The sequence below is a fragment of the Sminthopsis crassicaudata genome, chromosome 3, assembly GCF_048593235.1.
Source record: "Sminthopsis crassicaudata isolate SCR6 chromosome 3, ASM4859323v1, whole genome shotgun sequence".
In the NCBI taxonomy this organism is placed as follows: domain Eukaryota; kingdom Metazoa; phylum Chordata; class Mammalia; order Dasyuromorphia; family Dasyuridae; genus Sminthopsis; species Sminthopsis crassicaudata.
This window is the reverse complement of record NC_133619.1, coordinates 226,501,273-226,519,464: the sequence shown is the minus strand read 5'-3', so window position 1 is coordinate 226,519,464 and position 18,192 is coordinate 226,501,273. Positions and strand designations below refer to the sequence as shown.

At 36.2% G+C, this 18,192-nt stretch overlaps 1 protein-coding gene across 1 annotated transcript in view; it reads left to right on the top strand.

Annotated features, from left to right (window-relative positions):
* The first annotated feature begins 14,054 nt into the window (after nt 1-14,054).
* The window catches only part of OTOF (otoferlin), a 156,845-nt gene continuing 152,707 nt past the window's right edge, over nt 14,055-18,192 (top strand). Inside the window, exon 1 of the mRNA XM_074300111.1 lies at nt 14,055-14,382. Coding sequence (XP_074156212.1) covers nt 14,304-14,382 — 79 coding nt within the window. The 5' untranslated portion in view covers nt 14,055-14,303. The remainder of the gene's footprint in view (nt 14,383-18,192) is intronic.

The following is an 18,192-nucleotide window of genomic DNA, read 5'->3' as shown; positions in this document are numbered from 1 at the left end:
CAAGACAGCATGTAATTGAAGAAGATGGATATTACACCACCCAAGCCTTAATATTTACAGTCAAAATATAGGATCCTAGCTAGACCTAAAAATCCCCTAAAAGGGATTGCAGAATCCATCTAGATCAATGCTTCTTAAAACTCTGGATCACTAAATGTGGGAGTCACAAAATTATGATTTATCATCAGTAAATTTTTGTTCGTATAATTATTTTATATACCTAAATACCCAGAGTCATGGAGGCAGAAAGGGGTCATAAGTAGAAAAAGTTTTAAGAAGCTCTGGTCTAGACCAGCTATTCTTAAAGTGTGGTCTAGTGGTCATTGGGGGTCTTTGAGACCTTTTCAGGGTCTGCAAGGTCAAAAGTATTTTCATAATAATACTAAGATGTTTTCATTTATAATAGGGTAAATATCCATAAGCAAAAATTCTGTGGCAGGATCTTCAATAATATTTAAGAGATTAAAGGTCCTAAAACCACTGTTTCAGTTGAGAACCACTGATTTAGGCCAACACATTATTTTACGGCTGAAGGACTAAGTGAAGGAGTGATTGGAAGACTGGCCCAAAGTCACATAGAGAGTCATAGGGATAGGATTTGAATCTAGATCCTCCAACTCCAAATCCAGGTTGTGTAACTTCTGTTAGTTGGGGGAAGATTATATTGTGTCTTTCATAGATCACTTCATAGATCTTCCTCTTTAAGGCACCCTTCTCTGTGCTCTAACTCATCATATCTTTCCCTCTTTCTTTTTACCTATGCTGTACCCATTGAGGAATATCTGGGAGTACTATCTCTATGGAAATTCCTGATTGCTGTGTTCAAGTATTTGGAGCACTCTCATGTGTAAAAACAAGCAAACAAACAAACAAACAAAAAACAAAGAAACAAAAAACAACTTTAGCTTTACTCTCTTGGCTTGGCCAGGAGAAAAGTATAGCTGTAACAACTTTACATTTGATGTTAACAAAGCTTGTGAATGATTTGAGCCATGCCAAAGAAGAATACAATTTGGTGTTGGCAGTGGTTATATAGCACTCATCTTCTTCCTGAGTTCAGCTATGGTCTCAGAAAACTTATTAGCTATGAAACTTTAGGAAAGTCACTTAGCCCCTGTTGGCCTCAGTTTAGTTTATCTGTAATAATTTATATAATTTATAATAATACAGTTTAACCATCTTTAAATGAGCTGGAGGAGGAAATGGCAAATCACTCCAGCAACTTTGCCAAGAAAATCCCAAATGCATTAAAAAAAAAAAAAAAAAAGAATTGGATATGATTGAAAAGACTAAGTAGCAATTGCAGAAAACAAAACACAGTGTAGCACATTGAAAAAATCAGAGGACTTGGGATTAGATCTTACACCTGAAGACTTACTATCTGTGTTACTGAATCCATTTAGGCTTCAGTTTCCTCATCTGCAAAGTGAAGTAACTCTTGAGCTTGGTTATACTCTCTTAAAAAAAATTGTGGGTTCCCCATCCTTGGAGGTCTTTAAGAACAGATAGATATCATTTGTGGTTTTAATAGGGATTACTATTTGAAGAGAAGTTAGATGGAGACAGCATTCCATTTCAACTCTAAGGTTATATATCTCCGTAACTTTGGTTCTCAGCCTGATATTTTCCATCTACTGTCAGCTATGTACATTTTTAGTTGCTCCTATGCTGGAGATAGCAATTCCATTGACTTTGGAAGACAAAACACATGTGCCTTAAAATAAGCTTCAGCAAAGCCAGGCTAGACCTTGGGTGAGTGGTGAGGAGGGGGTAATGTTACCCCCTCCTCATAATAGTATTTTATTTTTCTAATGTAAAAATAGTTTTCAACATTTACTTTTATAAGACTTTGATTTCCATTCTCCCTTCCTCCCTCAGTTGCACCTCCTCAAGAAAACAAGTAATCTGATACAAGTTATACATATATGATCATATTAAACCTATTTCCACATTAGTCATATTGTAAAAAAAAAAATCAGAAAGGTAAAAACCACAAGAAAGAAAAAAAGTGAAGAATACTATGCTTTGGTCTGTGTTCAGACTTCATAGTTCTTTCTCTAGATGTGGATAGTATTTTCCATCATGAGTCTTTTGGAATTATCTTAGCTCACTGTATTTCTAAGAAGAGTTTAGTCTATTAAAGTTGATTAACACACAATGTTTTGGTTACTGTGAATAGTGTTTTCTAGTTCTGCTTACCTCACTCAAAAATCAGTTCATGTAAGTCTTTTCAGGTTTTTCTGAAATCCATCTTCTCCTCATTTTTTATATTAAAATAGCATTCCATTACATTCATATTCCACAATTTGTTCAGCCATTCCCCAATTAATGGGCAGCCCCTCAATTTCCAATTCTTTGCTACTATAAAGAGTTGTTATAAATATTTTTGCATATGTAGGTTTTTCCCTCTTTTTAAATGATCTCTTTGAGATACAGACTTAGTAATGATATTGTTGGATCAAATGGTATATACAGTTTGATTCCCCTTTTAATATGCCAAATTGATCTCCAGATTGTTTGGAACAACTAGCAACTCCACCAACAATGTGTTAGTAATCCAATTTTCCTACATCCTCTCCATCATTTATAATTTTCCTTTTGTGTCACATTAGCCAATGTGTGAGGTAGAACTCATGGAGTTATTTTAATTTTCATTTTTTTAATTAATAGTGATTTAAAGCATTTTTATGATTATAGATAGCTTTAATTTCTTCATCTGAAAGTTACCTGTTGACCATTTGTCAGTTGAGTAATGACTTGTATTCTTATAGACTTGAGTCAATTCTCTATATATTTTAGAAATAAGGGCTTTATCAAAAACACTGGCTGTAAAAATTGTTTATCAGATTTCTGCTTCTTTCCTAATCTTGATTGCACTGACTTTGTGCAAACCCTTTTTGATATAATCAAAATTAACCATCTTGCATTTCATAATGTTCTCCATTTCCTATTTAGTCATAAATTATTACCTTCTCCATAGACCTGATAGGCCAACTATTCCTTGCCTCTCCTGCTTATGGTATTACTCTTTATGTTTAAATCATATTCCCATTTTGATATAGGATATGAGATATTGGTCAATGCTTAATTTCTGCCATACTATTTCCCATTTTTGTCAAATAGTGAGTTCTTATCCCAGAAGATGGAGTCTTTGGATTTATTAAATAATATATTATTATAGTCATTGATTATTGTGCCTTGTATACCTAGTCTATTCCACTGATCCACTATTCCATTTCTTAGCCAGTTGTTTCTGCTTTTAGAAGTAGTACAAGTACTATTAAAATTCTCTAGATATCAGAAACATGGGGCAAGATTCCAACTATTCCAACCTAGTTTCAGCCTTTATGTGACCTGTGGTTATTTCTTGAGTTCCATTAATAAAAAAAGTCCAAATTTTCGTTCTCTCAGGTATGAGAGCATTTAGGGTTCTCAGATTCTGTGAGTTACTTTATCTCATCATTCAGTGTAGAATATCCAAATCCACAAATGAATAAAGAAAAGTTAGCAGAAGTATGTCTTGGATGAGGTTTCAGAAATCTGAATAAATTAGAAAGACTTACTTAGATCAGCCCCAGGGATCCCTTAGAGATTGGTTGGAATATTTCTTGATCTTAGATATGAATATTACCAACTGAGAACCATCTGGTAGAGATATATCTTTCCACAAACCCATAGGCATGTGTTAGAACGACAGAATTTTATTTATATTTGTATACAGTCCAACTCAAACCTGACTAAGCATTTCCCACTACTAGATCCCAAGCACACATAATTAATTATCCAGCTTAAGGACTCAGGAGGAACTCACTGCCTTCCAAGACAACTCATTCCAGTTTTTGGATATTTCTTTATGGGAGGATAGGAGTTTCTATCTCCATACTCTAATTAGTGTTATCACAGAAGGCCAGGTATCTCAGCGAATCAATAAACCAACAAAGCTTTTATGTGCAAAGCACTCTAAGTTGTACACAGTAACAGCAACATTGTGTGATGATCGATTATGAATAACTTAACTATTCTCAGCAATACAACAATCCAAGACAATTCCAAAGGACTCAAGGGAAATGCTATTAATATCCAGAGAAAGAATCAATGGAGTCTGAATGAAGATTCAAGTATATTATTTTCACTTTGTTTCTTTGTGTATATGTGTGTGTATATATTTCCTTTTAGTGTATTTCTTCTTTTACAACATGACTAAAATAGAAATGTATTTTAAATGATTGAACATATATAACCTATATGAAATTGTTTATCATTTCAGAAAGGGGAAGTGAGAAAGGGAGGGAGAAAATTTGAAACTCAAAAAAAATTTAAATGAATATTAAAATGTGTCTTTACATATAATATACATGGAATAAATAAAATTTTATCACGAGCCTGATGGAAGCTTGTGAGCAACAACACTAAAATCATTCTCAATACCTCAGAATTATACTCAGGACCTTGAAGAGAATAAGTAAAAGTTATCCCACTCCTGGGAACCAATCTTCCAGAATGAATAGAACTTGGAGAAGTAGTTGGAAGGGACATGTTACTTATGCAGAGCCAAAAATCTGTAATTTTGAATCATATTCCTAATTCTTTACCTCTTAATTTAAAAATCATTGGTTTTGATAGAAAAAAATAACTAAAAAAGTTGAATAGTTTTTCCTTTTCTCCACTGTCATTATTATCCCAGTGGTCCTATATGTTCACTGATCTATCAATTAATCCAAAATCATTTAAAAAGTTTTTTACATCATATTTTAAAAAATATAATTGCATTTGTTGTTAAATATTTCCAAATTACATGTAAAAATTTAATTTTCATTTTAAAGAATTTTGAATTTCATATTCTCTGTCTTCCATCAACCCTTCCTCCACCCCTTGAAAAGGCAAACAACATGATACCAATTATTCATGAGCAGTCATGCAAAGCATATTTCATATTAGGCACATTGTAAGAAAAAATAGAGGACAGCTAGCTGGTAGAGTGGATAAAGCACTGGTCCAGGAGTTAGAGAGACTCATCTTTTAATCTTAAATCTGGCCTTCAGACACTTATTAACTATGTGATCCTGGGCAAGTCACTTAACCTTTTTTGCTTCAATTTCCTCATCTGTAAAATGAGGTGGAGAAGAAAATGGCAACTACTCAGTATTTTTGCTGAGAAAATTCCAAATGGGGTTATAAAGAGTCAGACATAACTAAAATGATTGAACAACAACAATATAAACATAAAAACAAGAAAAACAAAGTACAAAAAGTATGCTTCAGAGTTCATCAGTTCTCTCTCTGGATATGGATAGCATTGCTCATCATGGAACATTGGAATTGTCTTGGATCATTGTTTTGACCAGAGTAGCTGAGTTTTTCACAGTTGATCATTCTTATAATATTGCTGTTGCTGTGTAAAATATTCTCCTGGTCCTGTTCACTTCATTTTGCATGAATATCTTCCCAGGTTTTTCTGGAACCATTCTACTCATTATTTCTTAAAGCAAAGCAATATTATATCACAATCACATACAATCTGTCTGGTCATTCCCCAATTGATGGGGATGCTCTCAATTTCCAATTCTTTGCATCACAAAAAGAATTGCTATAAATATTTTTGTACAAATCCTTTTCCCTTTTCTTTGATCTTTTTAGGATATAGATCTAGAGAAATATTGCTATATCAAAAAGGTATGCACAGTTTTATAGTCCTTTGATCATGGTTCCCAATTGTTTTCCAGAATGGTTGAATCAGTTCATAACTCCATCAGCAATGTATTAGGGTCCCAAATTTTCTATATCTGTTCCAGCATTTGTTACTTTCTTTTCCTGTCACCCTAGCCAAATGAATAAGTATGAGATGTCATCTGAGAGTTGTTTTAATATATATTTTTTAATTAATAGTGATTTAGAGCATTTTTTCATGTGATTATTGATAGCTTTTATTTCTTCTGAAAACTGCCTCTTAATACCCTTTGGCCACCTATCAATTGATGAAATGCTTATTTTAAAAAATAATAAAATTGGCCCAGTTCCTTATATATTGAAGAAATGAGTCATTTATCAGAAAAATGCTGTAAAATTCCCTCTACCCAGTTTCCTGATTTCCTTCTAATTTTGGTTGCATTTGCTTGGTTTGTGCAAAATTTTGTTAATTTCTTTTCTTTTTTTTCCCCTGAGGCATTTGGGTTAAGTGACTTGCCCAGGATCACACAGCCAGGAAATGTTAAGTATCTGAGACCACATTTGAACTCAAGTCTTCCTAACTTCAGTTCTGGTGTTCTACCTACTGCGCCACCTAGCTGCCCTTAAATTTTGTTAATTTCATGCAATCAAAATTACCCATTTTATTTCCCATGATTTTATCTAGCTTTTGCTTAGTCATATACTCTTCTTTAATCTATAGTTCTGACACATTTTTCCATGCTTCCCTAATTTACTTTAGATATCAACCTTTATGTTTAAGTCATTTATTCATTTTGCCCTTATCTTGATATATGGTGTGAGATTCTGGTCTTTGCCTAGTTTCTGTTAAACTGCTTTCTAGTTTTCCCAGAAATTTTTGTCAAATGGTGAGTTCTTACCCCCAAAACATGGATCTTTGGGTTTATTGAACACTAAGTTATTTTGATCATTTACTACTGTATAATATGTGTGTATCTATATATCTATATCTATATATCTATATCTATATCTATATATCTATATCTATAGATATATATCTATATGTTTATTAGATTGGCTTGGTCTATCCACGGGCAATTAATATTTCTCCAATTAGATCTGTTTCTATCTTTCTGAAAGGTATTTTACATTTCTGTTCATATAATTCCTGGGGTTTTCTTGGCAAGAGGATCCCAAGTACTTTATTTTATCAGCTGTTATTTTCAGTGGAATTTCTCTTTTTATCTCTTTCTACTCCATGTTGTTGGTAATATATAGAAATGCTGATAAGTGGGGTTATATGGGTTTATTTTATATCCTATAGAATTACTAAAGTTGTTAATTGTTTCAGCTACTTTTAAAATTTGAATTCGCTAGGATTCTCTAAATATTCCATCCTATCATCTTCAAAGAGTAATAGTTTTGTTTCCTCATTGACTATTTTTCCTTTTTTCAATTTCTTTTTCTTGCTTTATTACTATAGCTAACATTTCTAGTACAATGTTGAATATTAAGATTGATAATGGACATCTTTGTTTCACCCCTAATCTTATTGGGATGATTTCAAGTTTATTTTTATTACATATAATGTTTGCTCTAGATTTAGATATGTGCTACTTATTATTTTAAGAAAGACTCTTTTTATTCCTATGCATTGTAGAGTTTTTAATAGGAATGGGCATTACATTTATCAAAATCTTTTTCTGCATCTATTGGAACACTCATCTGATTATTTTTGCTTTTGTACTGATATGATTAATTGTACTTATAGTTTTCCTAATATTGAGCCACACCTGCTTTCCTTGTATAAATCCCACCTGGTCATGTGTATGATCTTTATAAAATATTGCTATAGTATCTTGGATAATATTCTATTTAAAAGTTTGCATTGATATTCATTGCTCTATAGTTTTCTTTCTCTTATTTTTTCTTTCCCAGATTTTGGTATCATAATCAAATTTATGCCATAAAAGGAATTTGGTAGGAATTACCCTTTACCTTCTTTTCAAATAGTTTAGATAGTTTTGAGATTAATTGTTCCTTAAATTTTTGCCAGAATTTACTTGTATATCCATCTGGTCATGGGGACTTTTTCTTAGGGAGCTCATTGATGACTTGGTCAATTTCTTTTTCTAAGATGGGATTATTTAAATATTCTATTTCTTTTTCTGTTAATCTGGGCAACTTATATTTTTTTGGTAAATATCCATCAATTTCACTAAGATTGTCATTTCTACTGGCATATGATTATTTTATGACATGTTTAATGTTTATCTTCAACCTCTCTCATTCTGAGCTTTAGCACTTCTGACAGTATTGTGTCCCTCTGTTGTATTCATCTTCAGTTAACTGCCCTTGAAGGCACATTTCTATATATGTCTTTTAAAAATAAAAGTTGGTTGATGAATACATAGTTCATGTACCCAGTCTCTTTTGACAATTTCCCTTTTTCTACCTCTACAGAATTGTTTGTATTTCTATTGTCAGAATTGCATTGTGGATGGCATTCCACTGTTACCCTATAATATTTTAGATGGTCTGCTAAACCTATTCTTCCTTTGAACTCTGAAATCTATTTTACCAAAATTGCACAAAACCCTCATTTCCTCTCCAAACATCCCCTTTACCTGTCAGACTGTGCCCAACTTTTCACCCGTATTTATCATAAACTCTAAGTAAGGTAGAATGGTCCTTTAATTGGGAATGAATTTCTACTTTTTGGTTAGAATCAGATTCATAATAATAGTCCCTTTAATTATATTACTCACTTTTTAGTTAGGTATATTTCCTAAGGACATATAAAGTAAGAATAGTTGGTATAAAATATCCCCCTAAAAGTCTGTGACATATTCTCCCACAAATATATATGTATATGTATATATACATATAGAGAGAGAGAAAAAGAGAGAGACAGAGACAGAGAGACAGAGACAGAGAGAGACAGAGAGACAGAGAGAGAGAGAGAGAGAGAGAGAGAGAGAGAGAGAGAGAGAGAGAGAGAAGAGAGAGAGAGAGAGAGAGAGAGAGAGAGAGAGAGAGAGAGAGAGAGAGAGAGAGAGAGAGAGAGAGAGATTAGGGCTAGGGAAAAGTGGGCTCAACTGTTGAGTATATATGGTACCTGAAAGTCACTTTTCTGTATATCTCAAAATACTCTGTAGATCCACTATAACTTTCTGCTGGGCTCCTTATAGTCCTGAAGCTGTCTTTCCTCAGTGTAATTTTTCCTTACTTCCTGATGCAGTCTTTAGCTTGAACTGAGAAGAGAGACTAATCAACATAAAACATATTAAAAGGGAATCCAAAGTGGCTAGAGACAAAGTCATAGTAAATCTAACCCAGAGCTATAGAAATGGATCTCTGCCAAAATGAACTGTCCAGTAATAAAATATGCAGACTTTTTTTTAATGCTAACAATAAATAATTGTTATGCACCTACTGTATGCCAAACTATATGTGCTTAGGATACAAGTCTAAAGAGAGAAACAAAATCACTTCTAAAAAGAGATTGCATAACAAGTACATATATATGTGTGTATATATGTGTATGCATACATATACACACATCTAAACAAATAGCATAAGTATAAAGTAATAGAGAGCTTGGCACAGTGGCTGGTATAGAGTAGGCATTTAATGTTGGTTGACTGATATCTACTGAATCTAGTGAAAGGCATCTACATAACACACCAGTAAGATCCCTAGACTTGAATTCAGGAACAGCTGAGTTCAAATTCTGCTTAAGATACTTACTAGCAGTATGTTCCTGAACCTGCCACTTAACTTCTCTCAGCCTTAGTTTACTAATATATAAAATAACATCTATATCATAGGTGGTTGTGAGATTCAATTGAGTTAACATAAATACACTATTAAAGAGCTACATAAATGCTAACTATTATCATGAAGACAGGGAGGAAGCACACTATCAGTTGAAGAGAGAAAAATTTCAGAAGTTCATGTTTAAACTTCTTGAAAAATCCCACAGAACCCACAACTTTTCAAACCTGGATATTGTCTCTAACGAGATCAAAGGAGATATTTCCTGTTAGACTGAAACATATGGAGCATTGGTTAAAGAAAAATCTCTATTGTGATTATTTCCCCTACATAATTGGCTATAAGAGGAAAGTTGCTTGTGGAAGCCACAAGGGACTTCCCCTGCAACAATTCTTTTCAATTCAGCAAATGGTTATTAAGTGTCTTTAACGTTCAAGGCAACCTCTTAGGGAGATATAAAGATAGAGAAGACAACATAAGATAAGAATACAAATCAATGTAGAAAATGGAAAACAAGTAAGTTTGAGCATCACCTTAGGAAAGTCCAAGGAACAAGATAATCTTTACTTGAAGGAGCTTACACTCTATCAGAAGGAACAATATATGAAATATAAATATAAAATAGATACAATGTAAATAAATAAAGGTGGAGGGGTGAGAGAACAAAAATCCTTATGGGAGTGGGAGGTGGTTAACACACAGCCAGAATCCAAACTTCTATTTTAAATAATAATTCTCATTAACCACGCACTTAGCTCTTTGTTTAGGGTAGAGAAGGGAGTACCCTCTAAATTTGGTATTCTGGGACAAAGCCCTACTTGCTCTGCTCTACCACAGTTACCAACACCTGAATCTTTTTCTTGGATTCTTCACATTGTACAGAAAAGATGCTCTCAACCTTCCTGTGAGAATGTCCTCATTTTGAGCCTGAGCTACCTTGACAATCTTGGCCCCTCTCTTCCTATTCAATGCACCTTTCCTCCAGACAAATTGGACTATCTCCTATTGTCTGAGTAATGCCCAATATTTGTCACCCCTTTGCCTGGGTTTCTGCTTTTATTTTTTCTTATCTGACAAATTCAAGATTATCCTTCCAGGCTCATCTTTTTTGTTGTTTAGTCATTTAAGTTTAGCTGACTTTTCATGATCTTATTTGAACCTTCCTAGGCAAACATACTGGAGTGGTTTGCCATTTTCCTTCGATTTTACAGATGAAGAAACTGAGACAAATAGGGTTAAGTGACTTATCCAGGATCATACAGTTGATATGGGTCTGAAGCTGGATTTGAACTCAAGTCTTCAAGACTCAGGCCCAATACTCTATGCACTGTACTATCAAACTGCCCTAAGGCTCCTCTTAAATGCTACCTTATCTATGACGTCTTCCCTGGACTCTCTCAGCACTTTGAAGGAAAGAAGGAAGGAAGGAAGGAAGGAAGGAAGGAAGGAAGGAAGGAAGGAAGGAAGAAGGAAGGAAGAAAATTTCTTGGGAGGAGACATTTAAAGGAGAATAATCCCTTGGGAGGAAAGAGAGAGAGAGAGAGAGAGAGAGAGAGAGAGAGAGAGAGAGAGAGAGAGAGAGAGAGAGAGAGAGAGAGACAGAGACAGAGAGAGAGACAGAGAGAGAGAGAGAGAGAGAGAGAGATGAAGAATGCTCAGATCTGGGAAACCTATTTTGGTAATGAATCAGTAGTAGAGATATTTGAGATGCAAATAGAAATGGTCATACAGTACTCACCATACCTGTTACTTGTTAAGTGTTTAATATTTACAGATTGATGGAGTGATTGTTTATTTCCATATAATATAAAAAGTTTTTCCAGGTTAGGAATGCATATCCTACATTTTTGAGCCACTTGAATCTATATAGAGCAGAAGTAGCTAGTTTCTGACTAGACAAGGATCATGGCATATCCCCTAAATCAAGACAAGCTGGTCTTCATAGGTGACTGACAATTAATTCAACAAATGTTCATTCATCACTTACTGTGTCTGAAAAACTATGGGATTAACATTTGTTGAGTTATTCTTTCCATCATTAGGGACTCACAATCTCATCATATGCTCTGCTTTGATTCAATTCAATTTCACAAACATTTATTTAGGACCTATTAAATGCCAGGCATTTTGCTAGACAATAGGGCTACAAAGGCTAAAAAAAAAATTATGTCCTTCCCTCCTAGAGAATTTGCATTCTGTGGGGGAAATAACACAAACACATCAGTAGATATCAGTAGATATCAGTAAATGATATCTAGGTAACTTTACCGAGCATTATTGATGCAGTTCTACTTTTTTTTCAAAGAGGATCAATGATACCATGAAGGTGATGTCTTGATTTGCTTATAAAGTAGATTAAAGAGAGACATTAATTCCTTCTCTCAAATCCCTCATCTAAGAGAAAGAAACAAAGTTTGAGACCATCTTGCTTTATCCCTAGTTATTTGCTGGAGACCTCTGGAGTAGGTAGAGAGGTAGGATTTCTATACTGTCCAATATGAAGGGAGGTGCTATAGAGTAAAGCTTCTTAAACTGTAAGTGAATGTGAGGGTACTGAAATTATGATTTATTATCAGTAAATGTTTGGTTTGTACACCTATTTTATGTACTTATATACTCAAAGGTAGCATAAAAATTTCTTTGGTGAAAATTGGTCACCATATTAGGAAAGTTTAAGAAGTCCTACTATCTCTCAGATCTGTGGAGAAGGAAGGAATTTATGACCAAAGAAGTAATGTTATAACATGCAAAAATGGATAATTTTGACTATATTAAAAAGTTTTTGTATAAACAAAACCAACTTAGCTAATATTAGAAAGGAAGAAGAAAACTGGGAGAAATTTTTTATATCAAGGATTTTGATAAAAACCTCATATAAAGAGAATTGACTCAAGTTTATAAGATTATAAGCCATTCTCCCATTGATAAATGCTCAAAGGACATGAAAAGACAATTTTCACATGAAGAAATTAAAACCATTTCAAGGCATATGAAAACATGCTCTAAATCACTGATACAGATTAGATATTTGATTTAATATTGATTAGAGAATTGATTAGAAAATGCAAATTAAGACAACTCTGAGTTACTATACACCTCTCAGATTGGCTAAGATGACAGGAAAAGATGATAAATGTTGGAGGGGATGTGGGAAAACTGGGACACTAATATATTGCTGGTGGAACTGTGGAGTGATCCAAACATTTTGGAGAGCGATTTGGAATTATGTTCAAGGGGCAATCAAACTGTGCATACCTTTTGATCCAGCAGTGTTTCTACTGGGTCTGTACCCCCAAAAAGATCATAAAAAGAGGAAAAGGATCCATATGTGCAAAAGTGTTTGTAGCAGCCCTTTTTTGAGTGGCAAGGAAGTAGAAACTAAGTGGATGCCTATCAGTTGGGGAATAGTTGAATGAATAAGTTATGGCATATGAATGTAATGGAATATTATTGTTCTATAAGAAATGATCAGCAGGATGATTTCAGAAAGGCCTGGAGAAACTGACATGAACTGTTGCTAAGTGAAGTGAGTAGAATCAAGAGAACATTGTATACAGCAACAAGAAGATTATGTGATGATCAATTCTGATGAATTTGGTTCTTTTCAACAATGAGGTGATTCAGGTCAATTTCAATAGATTTATGATAGAGCCATCTGCAACCAGAGGGAGGACTGTGGGGACTGAGTGTGTATCACAACATAATTTTTTCACCTTTTGTTTGCTTGTTTTTTGTTTTCTTTCTCATTTCTTTTCCTTTTTGATCTTGTTTTTCTTGTGCAGCATGATAAATGTGGAAATATGCATAGAAGAAGTGCACATATTTAATATATATTGTATTATTTGCTGTCTAGGGAAAGGGTGGGGAAAGAGGAAGAAAAATCTGTAATATAAGGTTTTGCAAGGGTGAATGCTGAAAACTATCTTTGTATGCATTTTGAAAATTAAAAGCTATTATTTAAAAAGAAAGAAAGAAAAAAAATAGGTCATTAGTGGGAAAAAGTGCAAAAAGCCCAACTATAGAGTTTCTGAAGAAGCTTCGTGAGTAATGTCTGACATACCCTTACCAACTCTTAAGGTCTATTGGGACTCATGTTAACACCAGAAATGGGTGTAAGATACCATTATCACTGAGCACAGCTGTGATAAAAATTACACTGAAAACAATTTTGACAGCTTAACCCTATCTAAACTTGCTGTCATTCTTCTACATGCTTTTTCCCAGATGAAAAGAACTGAATTCAGCTCAGTACTTTTTTTCACAGGTATTAACAACTTGCTCTTTGAGCACAGAAATAATTTGTGCTGTTTTCTTCCTGCCCTCTTTTAATTTCATTCCTTGCTTCTGCCTAATATCTCTCTTAAGAATAGGAGAATAAGGCTTTTTTAAAAGCAGTGAAAGGGGCTGCTGAAAGAGCTAGCAGCTGCTGGAGCCATAAGATTCTGAGAAGAGACACCTGAAGCTGAGCAGCGCTTTATCTGGGAGAAGGCAGCTCGTGAAAAATTCATTCACAGACTCTGTGCTAGCTGCACTTTCTTCCCATGCATGCATGCACACATGTACACTTAACACACACACACACACACACACACACACACACACACACACACACACACACACACACAGCCCACTCTTGCTATGGTGGCTCTGGATTGACAACTCTGAGCTGGAGAGGGGGAGGAGGCTTCTCTGCTGATGAGTAGCAGTGAAGAACAGCAGCTCCTGTTTCCTGGGTCTCTGTGGGCAGCATCTAGGGTGAAGGAGGAGGAGGCAGAAGGAAGAAGCAGAGTGAGAGGCAGGCAGGCTGCATCACATCAGCAGTCCCACAGTGGCAGTGACCCATTGCCTGCCCACCTTAAACGTGACCCTGACTATCCAGCATGGCTCTCATAGTTCATCTGAAGACCATCACAGAACTGAAGGGCAAAGGGGACCGTATCGCTAAAGTGACTTTCCGAGGTATGGACCAGTCCTACTTGCTTTCTGAGAGAGATGGGTTTGTAGGGTTATCTCGAATTATTAGTCAAGCGAGAATATGTCTGAGTGGGCATCTGCAGGACTCAGAAGGATAACAGGGGATGGGGGTAGAGGGCAGAAGAAAAGTTCTCTGCAGAGCCTTATGACACCTGCTTCTAGCCAGTCTGATCCTTTGGATTTCTTGAGTAATGAGGATTCTTTCTCCCTGTTTTTGTATCTCCTTGTGTTGTTTTTCCTCCCTTATCTTTCTGCTTTTTTTGATCTACCTCTCTTTGTGATTCTGCATTTGCTTGTTCCTGAGTTGGGTGAGAATTCATCTGATTGCAGGGGGCTTTTCAGAGGAAAGAAGAAGAATCCTGTTTTCTGCAGAAGGTGGCAGTTGGAAGAAGGGTAGCATAGAGTTGCAGCAAACCAACAATGAATAGAACTGGCCATAGGGAGCAGCTCCTTGGAAGATTCCAGTCCCTGAGTTCCAGAGTCTAGGTTTAGTTCTGCCTACATCTCCTTCCTTCTCCCTCTTTTACTTAGACACAGGGTTGAGGATCTGATCTGAATGGTCACAAACCTTCAAGTCATACCCCAGATCACAGTGAAAAATCTCAAGGAGGTCAAGGGTGAACCTGTGTCTAGGCTGAAAATTTAGACATAGAGCATCTTGACCAATTTTCAGATCTGTGGATATGTCTATGTCTATATATTTCCTTTAGTCCTATTCATGATTCTCACCCCTGCTTTATCTCCATGTCTCCCTTGGGACACTGCTATCCTTGTCCTGACCTCTTCTTTTATCTGTGTTCAATGACAGTTTCTTTCCTTATCTCGACTTCTCGCATCTCTGCTTGCTGCCCATCCCTGTGCTTCAGAACCAATCCATGGTAGCCTTTGTCCAAAGCCCAGATGCCATATAACACCCTCTCCAGCTTAGTGGTAAAGTGGGTAGAATTTTGGTCTTAAAGTCAGGAAACCCTGAGTCAAATTCTATATCAAATCCTGGGTGACACTGGGCAAGCTGCTTAACCTTTCTTAACCTCCATTGACTTATCTGTAAAATGGGGAAAATACCACCTACCTCACTGGGTTGTTGTGAGGATCAAATGAAATTCTGAAATTTTTAAAGTGCTATAGAAATGCTACCTATTGTTGTCCTTACTATTATTAGGATATTGGTGGAAAAACACCTCCATTAAGTGGGGATTGGAACAGGGATGAAATGTTGGGAGAAAGCAGAAACCTTACCCTGCATTCAGACAGAAGAATTATATATCACAGAAATAATTTATGATCCAAAAATATTTCCAAAAACTGCTCTTTGCACCTGTCCTGTATCAAGGATCAACAAATGTTGAAGAGGAAGGAGCTGAGTTTCCTTTCTCCTCCTTTGTAACAATCAGTGGGAATGAGCTCCTAGTAGGAAGGGAGATTGCAAAAGACCTGCTTTGCCTCTGCTTTTAGAGGCACATTTTTACTCCCCCACTTGTCAAAGATCTAGAACTCTTTTTGCTCTAGTGTTCCTAGTGACAGTCCTGCCAATTGTTCTCACTTCATTCATCCCAGGTTTGGGGGAGATGATTGCTGCTGGTGTGTGTAAATGTATGTGTGTGTGTGTGTGTGTGTGTGTGTGTGTGTGTGCGTGTGTGTGTGTGACTGTATGTGTATATGTGCTGTCTCCCCCACTTCTTCCCAGGAATTGATCAGGGTCATCAGTTGAACCAAAGGCAAAAACATTCTTTCTGGAGGACAGGATTTCTCTTCCCTGGCACTAAGTCAAATGCTCAAGGTAATCTTCTGAATCCTTCTCTCACTCTAGGTAAGATCTGCCCTAGGCTGGCCCCTTTCTGCTCCATCCTCTGGTAGCCTCCCCAGGAATGACTCCTCAATCTTCCCCACAAAGTCTACTTTTAGCCTTCCCCACTTTTGCCCCAGGCACCAGGTTTCCTAAGTAAATTTCTGAACAACAACAATTGAGTCATTAGCATTCCAGCAGAAGGGAGCAAATCCATTGCCAAAGGCCTATCCTGCTTCGTTCAAACTCTTGGAACCTAGATTAGTCTTAAGTAGGTTTAGGGGTCTCCTGGCCAGTTTGCTCTCTGTGGAGCCATGGCCCTTATCCTAGCCAAGCTGTTAATGTCTGGTATTGAATCAGCTGGAGAGATGGCCATTGAGGCTCCTTCCATTTCTTTAAGATTCTGTGATGGTTTTTCTGGGATGGTGCTCCATTGTGAATCTCTCTTCTGTCACCAGATGCTCTATGATCTAATGTCTAGCTTCTATCTTTTCCTTTAGCCAGAGGAGTGGCAGATAAGGACCTCTTATAACTTTGGGGAACCATGTTAGGAGCCACTCAAAGCAATAAAGTTGACACATTCTCAGCCTGCTAATAATGGATCAAGTTTTTATGGCTCATTGTTTCCTGTGCTTCCCTACCTCTGGGTCTTTGTTCATTCTGCTCCCAGTTTTTTTCAAATGCCCATCTCCTCTTTGCTGCTGAATTGTTACCCACCTTTAAATCCGAAGTCAAATGCTACTTCCTCTTGGAAGCCTTCCCTTACCATTTTCTGCTTCAATAATCATATTCCCCTCTCAGCCATCCCATAGTACTTTATATACAATTCTGTAATTCACATATCATGGAATGAAAAAATGAAATGAATTTGAGGAGGCAGCAAGGTGGTGAAGTAGATAGAGAGCAGGGCCTGGAGTCAGGGAGACTTCATCTCCCTAAGCTTAAATCCAGCCTCAGATACTTATTAGCCATGTGATCCTGGACAAGTCATGTAATCTTATTTACTTCAGTTTCCTCACCTATAAAATAAGCTGGAAAGAAAATGGCAAACCATTCCAGTATCTTTGCCAAGAAACCCCAAATGGGTTCATGAAATGGGGACACAATTGAAATGATTGAATACCAACAATAAAATGTTCACTATATGTGATTATTATATTCTTTGTATTTGTAGCCCAGTACATAGCACAGTGTCTGACAGATTGAAGATGCCTAATATTGATTGCAATCTGTTAAAATATCATTATTCATCGAATAGTTTATATTTTCCCCTGACCTACCTAGAGGTAATAATAGGGCTAAGACTAAGAAAAAGCTGAGGCTCAGAGAAGGTAGAGTGACTTTTCCCAGTGTTACACAGTTAGTATATGGCAGGCCATGGACTTGAACTCTAGCATCCAAACTCCAAGAATATTTCCTTTATATTAGGCTGCAAGGTGTAGCAAATGGTACTCCAAGACAGTGACATTGTCATAAGACAAATGGACAGACCTACTTGGATACTTGGAAGGATCTCTGATCTCATTAATAATAGTATCTGATCCAGTGGTACAGATTGAAGCCCCTCTCCTCTCACCCTCTTCCTTTGCTGCTCAGGAGGCAGGATGGAAACAGAACAATAGCAAAAACACCAGCTCAGCCTATGTATCATCTGCCTTCCCATAATCACTCAAGCGGCCAATTCTTCCTGCTCACCTGTGATATATTTGTTCCCTCCGATGTCATGCTAATTCTGCCTTTTGTGCTGGCCTTTTGTGTTCTTCCCTAGCCCAGTAACCACAGTTATGACTAGAAATTGTATTCCTTTGGAGGAAAAATAATTATGGAGGGAAAGAGGCATTTATGTTGGGAAAGATTGTGAGATGAATCAATGTACAGGGATGGCTTTTGCCTCAGGAAGGGAGCACACTTTCCCTAGACGTCAGTGCCCTGGAACAAAGCCCCATCAGGCCTATGAGAGTTATGTCTCCATCTCCATTTTTGTTAGTATCCATTAAATTCTGTGTCCT